We start from the raw sequence: 10,238 nt of genomic DNA, 5'->3' as shown, positions 1-10,238 counted from the left end.
TATATATATATACACACACACACAGGGTGTCCCAGAAGTCACGCACCATCCAGGATTTCATAAAAAATACTTATGAATAGCAAGTGAAGGACAGTTTTATAAAGAGAATTGATGCATGTGCCAATGTAGGGGGTGAACAATTTGAGCATCTGTTATGATTATAATCAATAAAATTGCTATTCATATGTATTTTTATGAAAACCTGGATGGTGCGTGACTTTTGAGATACCCTGCATATTATATATATATATATATATATGTATATATATATATATATATATATATGTATATATACATATATATATATATATATATTATATATACATGTAAATATACATATATATATATATATATATATATATATATATATATATATATATATATATGCATATATAAAGGGAGGAGTTCTGAAAGAAAAATTTATCTAGTAATTGCTTTAAGACTTCACATACAAAATGAGTTTATACATAGAACGCTACAAAAATCATTTTAAATGCGTTTTTCAACTTGTTATCCTTATTGCCCAGATGGCCGTTGGACCTTTCGTTCTCCTGAGGCGTTAATTCTACTAATTTTCATATTAACCCTACTATATTGATATTAATGTTTATGTTAATGCTATTCCTACAAATACTATCTTGCTCTTGATATGCTTAATTCCGCCCTCCAGTAGTTGATTTTATTCAGTTCTTCAGATATTTCTTGTCTTATTCTGAACGTTTTTATTCCACTGATAAACGTTTTATTCTTAAAAAGTATAAATTACAAAGGATTACAAAGGCAGAGCATGACGACAAGAGACCTTTTGGTCCATATATAGGTCGGATGCGAAAAATCATAATAATGATAAATAGATAAATTGATAAAAAACGTAATCATGTATATAATAAATAAGTTGCATAAATAAATGCATAGGTATAGTTAAGTAATAAACAAACATGTAAATAGTAAATAATAATAAATTGACATAACTAATAATACATGAGAATCAAGCAAATGATAACAAACAGATAAATGATAGCAAAACAAAAAAGCAATATTAAACAAATGATAGTCATTACAGCATTTTACTTAGGGGTTTATCTAAATGATTCTTAAAGCTTTGAACTGAAGTACATTGCACTGCCTTTGCAGGAAGTTTATTCCATTCATTAGCTACACGGATGGCGAAGTGGTTTGTACAGACTTCCAAATTAAATCTATTTCCAGACAGTTTGAGACCATTGTTTCTTGTCTGATTACATTCTGCGTGAAAATTTGGTCACTTTTGATGTTGTTAATTCCCTTTAGAATCTGAAAGACCTGTATCAAGTCACCTCGGAGTCTATTTTTTTTTGGGGGGGGATTCATATGTTTTAGTCGATTTTCGTATGATTTATTTTTGATATTTGGAAACAGTTTTGTAGCTCTCCGTTGTACTTTTTCTAATCTGTCAATGTCTTTAATGAGATTCGGTGACCATACGGAAACAGCATATTCCAAATGTGGACGAACTAACGATTTATATAGCTTGTTTATGAGTGATGGACTTTTCAATTGGTAATGATTTGAGAGAGGATATGGAAGGAACAAGAAAGCTGCTCTACAATATTGCAAGAAACTATAGAAAAAAGAAAAACGAAGGTGCCTATGCAGTAAAGGATGAAAATGGAGTGATGTTGGTGGAAACAGATCAAATTACAGAAAGATGGAAAAATTCTTTTGAGAACCTACTCAATGCTGGACAAGAAAATATAGAATTGCAGGAAGAAAATCAGATGGAGTTCTTAGAAGGTGAAAATGATGAAATTACAGTTGCGGAGGTTCAGGCGGCAATCCAAAGAATGAAAAATGGAAAAGCATATGGTGAGGATGTGATGCATATAGAATTCATTAAAGCAATGGGTGAGTTGGGTGCGAACTGGTTGACCAGAATTATGAATGTCGCGCGAAAAAATACTGAAATACCAGATGACTGGAGTAAAGCGGTCGTATGCCCAATTTTCAAAAAAAGATGACCGCACATATTGTAATAATTACAGAGACATATCGTTGCTATCGCATGTGGGCAAAGTATATGAGACAGTCATAGAGAGAAGACTGAGAATGGCTGTAGAGGAAAGATTTGGGGAATGGCAGCATAGTTTTAGACCACAAAGAAGCACAGTGGATATGATTTTTACATTGAAAATGGTTTTGGAAAAGAACAGGGAGTGGAACATCGAGAAGTTTGCTATCTTCATAGATATGGAGAAAGTATTTGATAAGGTACCTAGGGAAGAAATCTGGAGAGCACTGGAGCATCAAGAATACGATGATCCAGCAAAACTGAAAAGGGCAATTAAGAGTATATATAGGAAATGTGAAAATAAAGTGAAGCTAAGGGATGGGGATACACCATGGTTCCAGGTCAGGACAGGGGTAAGACAAGGAGTAATTTCCCCATTGCTGTTCATAAATTTCATGGACAGATGTATGAAAGAAATAAACCATGTCAACAACACGATAATGCTGGCATATGCAGATGATGTTGCCGTGATATGGAGCAGCGAAGAGGAACTACAAGAGATGACAGGAAGATGGAATAAAGTTATGAATGATAATGGTATGAAAATTAACATTAATAAAACGGAAGTCATGAGTATCACGAGGAATGAGAGGAACATAGAAATAAGAATAGGAGAGGCCCAGTTGAAACAAGTAAGCGAATTTGAATATCTTGGGGTGAAAGTTAATTAACAGGATAATCAGGAAATCGAAATAAATAACAGATTTGATAATTTTAATAAGAACTTTGGTATGCTTTCGGTGTTGTTCAGAGACCGCAATGTCCCTAGAAAATGTAAGGTGCTGATGTATACAACAGTATTAAGACCAATTTTGCTTTGTGGATCAGAAACATGGACAATGACAAGCAAAACAAAGAGTAAAATCGTTGCTGCAGAAATGGAAGTTCTGAGGAAAATCAAAAGAGTGTCCAGACTGGACCGATTGAGAAACATGGACATAAGAGCAGAATCGAATGTAAAGAATATACTAGAACATATAGAAGAAAATCGCCTGAGATGGTATGGGCATGTGCAGAGGATGAAGGATGGGAGACTGCCCAGGGCTGCACTTCATATGCGGCCGGAAGGTAGAAGACCGGTGGGCAGGCCTAGAAAAAGATGGATGGAAGGAGTTAAGGAAGCTTTGGCGATTCGAGAAGATCTTACAGAGATACTGCAAAATGAAGTCTACAGAGATAGAGAAAGATGGAGAGAAATTAGGAAACGAGGACCACTGGCTGACAGGAGATAATCCTACCAGGCGGATGGTAAGAGGTAAGAGGACTTTTCAAGTCAAAAGATCGCGGAATCAGTCCTAGAATCTTAATTCTTTCTCAGAGGCTGCAATGCACTGCTTAGATGATTTGAGATCGTTACTGATAATTACACCGTGATCCTTTTCACTATCCATTTTTGTTAACGAATTTACAAATAACTTGTAATCGTACCTACTGTTATTTTTACCTATGTTGATTACTTTGCATTTACTTGTGTTAAATTCCATTAGCCGCTTTTCAGACCATTACTGTAATTGATCTAAATCTTCTTGAATATCTAATTTATTTAAGTGAACATTTGCCATTCCGCATATTTTTGTATCATCAGCAAATTTGGAAACAGTAGATTTGAATCCGTGGTCTATTTAATTTATATATACTATGAATAGAAGTGGCCCAAGAACTGAACCCTGAGGAACTCCACTCGTAAAAAATTTCCATCCAAAAGTTTTTCCATTTGAAACAACTCTCTATTTTCAATCATCCAACCAATTACTAGTACAACCTAATAGGCTACCACTTATTCCGTGTGAAGCTAGTTTAGTAAGTAGTCTTTCGTGGGGGCGGTATCAAAAGTTTGTGCAAAGTCTAGATATACTAAATCTTTATTGTTTCTTTTGTCATAATTCGAGGTAATTGTGTTGTAGAATTCGAGTAAATTAGTCACGCAAGAACGTTTCCGTCTGAAACCATGCTGGCCTTCATTTATCAAACAGTTACTTTCTAAATGATGTTCGATAGCATCTCTGATGATAGTTTCCATAATTTTTCCTACGATTGAAGTCAGAGTTATATGCCTGTAGTTATTTGGATTCTTTTTGTCACCTTTTTTGAATATGGGAGTAACGTTAGCTAGCTTCCATTCTCTTGGGACATCTCTAGATATGATGGATTTCTTGAAAATAATTTCCAATTGAACAGCATTCTCATTTTTCTTTTCCTTTAAGCTTATTGGATGTCAACCGTCAGCCCCTGGTGTTTTATTAACTTTGAGTTTTTCTATACACCATTTAATTTTTTTCTTTTGTTATATTTACCGTAGTAAGTTTACCCTAGACTTTTGACAGGTTTCAGTTTGGAGTTCACTTTGAGATGTTTCGTTTACGAAAACCGAGCTAAAATAATTGTTTAAATTATCACACATTCCTTCATTTGAATATTCAAGTTGATCGTCAGCAGATAATAGTGGACCAATGTGATTCCTAACAACCTTTTCATCTCCAATGTAACTATAGAATTCTTTGGGATTCTCTTTGGATTTTTCAGCGATCTTCATTTCTTATTGTCGTTTTCGTTTTTTATTTTCTTTTTTAAATCTCTCTATATTAATACATAACTTTGATAGCATCAAAAATATTTCTGAAATATGTATAAATTGGTAAAGTCATTGTCCATTTGTTACGTATCGGCTAGGTTTGAGTCCTCAGCCAGGAAGCTTATCAGTTTCCAAATATGCTTCCATCGAGCTTATCGATCGTGTTTGTAAAGAACTGATATGGAAAAAGTTTATGTTTTTGATAAGATGAAAATATATATACTGGAAACCATTCAGTATGTGTTGTAATACTTTATCAAATGAAAGCATCCAGAGTTGAATAAAATCTTCTAAAGACGTTCTTGAGAAGAGGAAAAGTACCCTCCTTGTAGCGACGGAGTTAATGTGGAAATCATATCTCCTTGAGTAGTTTGAGAACTCCCTCGTTGTTTTGACGCAAAATGATGAGACGTTATGAAGGAAACTGAGGCCGCTCTGCATAATCTTAAGGGAAAATTGATTGACCAAATTGTCTCACTCTCGAGAAGACTTCGACAACTCTGCCCATTAGACAGATCCATCGATGGAGAGGCTGGGGGTTGGGAAGTAAAGGGGGTTAGGAGGGGAAGGCACCCACCCCAACGCTCTTATCGAACTTGGGTCGTCGTCTCGTCGTTATTGTCTCGTCATTGCCGCCGCCTCCTCCTCTTTCCCCAGCTCCTCCCCGTATTTACTGCCTCTACTCCCTCCCCTTTTCATATTGTCCCTCCTCCTTCTTCTTCTCCTCCTCATCCTTGCTCCTCTTCGTCCTCTTGCTGCTTTTGCTCCTTCTATTCCTAATCCTCTAATTCTTCCTATTCTTTCTCCTTTTCTTCTTCCTTTTCCTCTTTCCTTTACTCCGTCGTAAGGTTTTCCACTTAATATCCAATCTATGTTAAATTGTAGGGATTCTATTCCGACTGCCGCCAGAGGACTTTATTCAGCAGAATAGGGAAACACTGGACACGTATGTTTTAACCACGACAGCCCGAGGAAAGCAGTGGTTGTGTGCAAATTCCTCAGCTGGCGAGCACACGGAGTCTTTGAAGAACCAGGAGAGGACAGGAAAGGACAGGACAATGTTTCTTCGTGAACTGAAGAGTCTCCTGAAGAGCCTTTGTGGCTGACGGGGATGTTGTCGACCTGGCGAGAGGCAGCAAGTTCTTCAGAGCTGAATGAAATCACCCTGCGTTTTACAGAATAAAATCCCTCAAGTAAGGCAAGCTAAGCCACTCAACTAAGGTTAAGTGAAACTCGTTGACCTGTTTATTTGCCTGTATTTAATTGAAATATATATATTTTTTCTATTCATTTATGTTTTATTAATTAATATATATATATATATATATATATATATATATATATATATATATACATACATATATATATATATGCAGTATATATATATATATATATGTTGGTTCCTTGCGTGATTACCTCTATTTGTTTATTCATTAATTTCTTCTCCTTTTCCGCATGAGGGGACGGAGAGGGGGGGGGGGCGCCGAATTTATGAAGCGGCCTTGCTGTGGATGTGCTATGTCTTGCAACAATGCTTCTGACCCAGGGCAGTGGACAGGATGCAGGGTTGACCCGTCATCCAGGAGGTGCCAAGTAAGAGGGAGGTAGGAGGGTGGAGGGGAGTGGAATATGTAGGAAATGGAAGGGGTGGGAGTGGTTTCTATGCCTTTTTCTTTTTGGCTACCCCCCCGTGTAAGGGGAAAAAGCCTTTGGTATATGTATGTATGTATTAATTTCCTCATTAATTAATTAATTTACTCGATTATAACATTTATAAACAAGCTATAAACATCTGGCATGGTGTTGACTTTTTCTAATGTAGTTTTTTGTGTCGATTTGAAATCTTGAAACCGTTTTTCTCTATCACGTCAAGTTTTGAAAATATTGACAAAAATATATTTTCAAGAAACACCGTTCATCACATTTTTTTCACCCCACGTTTTTAGTCATTTTTCATACAACGCCATACAATATTATCTTCGTCTGTGAAAATACTTTTATATAAGGTAATGTGTCAAAAATTTAAGATATACCATTACTAATCCTTCATTTGTTTCTTTTTTATTCTCAGGTTAAGGCGAAATTATGGCGTCCAGAGGTAGCATAAATTCACCAGATCTGTTTTGCTATGTGTGCGGCTATCTAACAGACAAATCCCATCGGAAGGCTTTTACACCATTTCTGAAGAAAGCGTATGAACTATACTATGATTCAAAGGTGGATACTGGTAAATCCTGGGCACCACAGTTCATCTGTTTGACATGTGCATGCAACTTGCGCGGTTGGATAAGGAAGGCAAAGAAGAACAACCATATGGCATTCGGAGTTTCTATGATATGGCGTGAGTCAAGTAACCACACCACAGACTGTTATTTTTGTTTGGCAAATGTCACCGGCTTTTCTTACAAAACTCGTGCATCTGTAAAGTATCCGGACATTCTCTCAGTTTCTAAACTAATTCCACATAATCCCGTAAGTTGTCCAATACCAATAGCACCTATAGATATATACGAATATACAGTTGATAAAGAAACGCAAGAAGAAAGTTCTCCTTCATCTTCCAGCAACATATCCGACCCTGACTATCAATCCGGAGAAGGTATTCATTTAATGACCAATGATGATTTTTCTGACCTAGTACGGGACCGGGCCCTAACAAAAAGTCAAACTGAATTGATCGGTTCACGCCTTAAAGAATTTAATTTGTTTGCACCGGGTACAACTACCTCGCATTTTCGCCACATATACAAAGAACTTGTGAAATCCTTTACAATGAGTGACACTATTTGCTACTGTTCGGACGTTGAAGGTCTCATGTCAAGCCTCGGGGTGGAGCACAACATTGAAGAATGGCGATTGTTCATCGCAGTATTATTACACAATGGAAACAAATATGCATCAGTCCCTGTTGGATAGTCTATCCACCTTAAAGAAACATATGAAACTATGTCGCTACTTCTTGAAAAAAATACGCTATCACGAGTATAAATGGTATATCTGTGAGTGGGGCAGTAGAGATAGAAAACAACACTACATAAAAAAAGAGTTGGCCAGTTAGAAACAGAATGCAGCCAGGAAATAAAAATGTCCTTCGTGTGCCGTTGATTGACCGTGATAAAGTTCTCATGCCACCACTTCACATCTAGCTGGGGCTCATGAAGAATTCGTAAAGGCACTAGACAACGACTCAGACGCTTTCCGGTACCTGTGCAATAAGTTTCCAGAGTTGAGTTATGCGAAAGTGAAAGAAGGTGTGTTCATATGTCCACAAATAAGGAAGGTAATTGCTGACACACACTTTCAAGACTTACTGAATGATACTGAAAGAAATGCATGGGTGGCATTAAAATCAGTTGTAGCCACTTTCCTTGGCAATTATAAATCTGCTAACCACGTTAATGTTGTGAAGCGCTGCATCAGTGCGAAAAAAACAGTTGGGTGCCAACATGTCCCTCAAAATTCATCTCCTCGACTCACATCTTGACTTCTTCCCCGAACACCTAGGTTCAATCAGTGACGAACACGTTGAACGTTTTCACCAGGACATCTCTGTGATGGAGTCACGGTATCAAGGTCGATAGAGTACAGAAATGTTGGCTGACTACTGCTGAACACTTCAGCATGACATACCAAATGCTCAGCACAAACGCAAGTCTACGGTCAAGAAATGCAAACCAAACAAATCTTAGATTAAGGAAGAATTTTCAGTGTGTATTGTATGCTGAACTAGATATTACTATATATTATGTGTGTCATGTATCTCAATTTCACTATTTTCTTAGCTAATACCATATTCATTATTACTCATGTAGCAATAAATTGGTCTAGTGATAAATGGTTGAAGGCGTATACCAAATAAACGGTGGGTGATATAGACAAATGGTTTTCATATTCTGAATCAGCATGTTTCACTTGTTTTAGAACAAGTGTTGGATACCAAGATATCCGCAACTTTTTAAAATTTGTTTATCTGTGATATATATATATATATATATATATATATATATATTATATATATATATGTATATACATATATATAATGTATATATATATATATACATATGCATATACATATATATATATACATATATATATGTATATATATATATATACAGTATATATATGTATACAATGTGTATATATATATATATATATATATATATATATATATATATATTCCATGTCTTTATTTCTGCATGCACTTGTTTGCCTGTTTCTTTATTTTGTAATTTATTCCCCGTATGGGGTATTGGCTGCATGTTATTGTGGCAAAGTAGCATGCAGTTGATACTTTAGGGTATATATATATGCATACATATATATATATATATGCATACATATATATATATGTATATACATATATATATGCATATATATATATATACATATATACATATATATATATATATATATGTATGTGTGTGTGTGTGTTATGAATATATGTATATATGTATATATATATATATATATATATATATATATACCTATACATATATATATATATAGGGCGCCCCTACGGACCAGGGACACATCGTTTCGTCTGTGATTGGGGAGGACTCTGTTCACAGAGAAATGATAACACTTTTATTATAACGTAACTGTTCCTCCGTTATGCTGTCCTCCAACTCCTAGTTACTGTCCTGTACAATTTCTTTGAATATTCATTTCCCTTTTTCGCCTACACTGTGGTGGGGATAGACTGATGCCACCAAGTCTTCCTATTTTAATCGTAAGAGGCGAGAAAAATGGGACGGTGATTAGGACTAGGAATCCTTCTCCCTGTAGCCCCACAGGGGAGATTTCTAAAAAAAAAAAAAAAAAAAAAAAAAAAAAGGGCATTAGAGGGTCTAGGACATTTCCAACCAGTACCCTAAGGTTTGGGTCTTTTAATGTGCGTAGATGTAGTACAGATGATAGTAAAAGGGAAGAGATACGCAGTATGTTTGGGAGAAGAAAGATGGATGTGCTGGCTTTGAGTGAAACTAAGTTGAGAGGGAAGGGCGAGTGTGAGTTTGGGAGTGTAGCATGGAGATTCTCAGGAGTGAAGAGAGGATGAGGGAAAGAAGGGATGGCTATAATAGTAAATGAAGAGATAGATAAATGTGTAGTGGAGTGGAAGGAGGTTTCTTCAAGGTTAATGTGGATGAAAGTGAAACTGGAAAAGGAGATTTGGGTTTTTGTAAGTGCATATGAGAAGAGTGTAGAAGAAAGGGAGGCTTTTTTGGATAGATTTGAATGAGTGCATAGAAGGATGAGGGAGAAACGTCAATGTAGTAGTATTAGGAGACCTTAATGCTAAGGTAGGAAATGGACCAATAGGCGGAGTGGTTGGGAAATGTGGAGTTCTAGGAAAGAATCGTAGTGGAGAGTTGATGGTGGAGATGTGTCAAAAAAGAGAATTGGTGATAGCAAATGCAGTGTTTAAGAAGAAAGTCAAGCATAAGTACACATGGGAGAGGGTGGTGGATGTTAGGGTGTTAATGGAGTATGTAGTGGTAGATAGGAGTATAATAGGCAGAGTTAAGGAAGCATGTTCTAAGGGGAGAGAGTGGGGGAATATTAGATCATATTTTGGTGGAAGGTAAGTTGAGAGTGGAGGATAAATGGAGAAGGAGGAAA

The 10,238-nt window shown here is 36.1% G+C and overlaps 2 protein-coding genes across 2 annotated transcripts; both read left to right on the top strand.

Annotated features, from left to right (window-relative positions):
- Positions 1–1,523: 1,523 nt before the first annotated feature.
- Positions 1,524–1,997, top strand: LOC143021968 (uncharacterized). The gene has a single exon (XM_076179891.1). The coding sequence runs from the start codon at positions 1,524–1,526 to the stop codon at positions 1,995–1,997; it is 474 nt and encodes a 157-aa protein (XP_076036006.1).
- Positions 1,998–2,085: 88 nt separating this feature from the next.
- LOC143021967 (uncharacterized) lies at positions 2,086–5,725 on the top strand. Its single transcript, XM_076179890.1, has 4 exons — positions 2,086–2,679; positions 2,770–3,003; positions 4,732–4,786; positions 5,505–5,725. The coding sequence occupies exons 1-4, from the start codon at positions 2,086–2,088 to the stop codon at positions 5,723–5,725; spliced, it is 1,104 nt and encodes a 367-aa protein (XP_076036005.1).
- The last annotated feature ends 4,513 nt before the right edge of the window (positions 5,726–10,238 follow it).

Source organism: Oratosquilla oratoria, chromosome 43 (genome assembly GCF_046742065.1).
Source record: "Oratosquilla oratoria isolate Oo_2021 chromosome 43, ASM4674206v1, whole genome shotgun sequence".
Classification (NCBI taxonomy): Eukaryota; Metazoa; Arthropoda; class Malacostraca; order Stomatopoda; family Squillidae; genus Oratosquilla; species Oratosquilla oratoria.
Note: the sequence above shows the minus strand (reverse complement) of the source record. Positions and strands in the feature narration are given on the sequence as shown.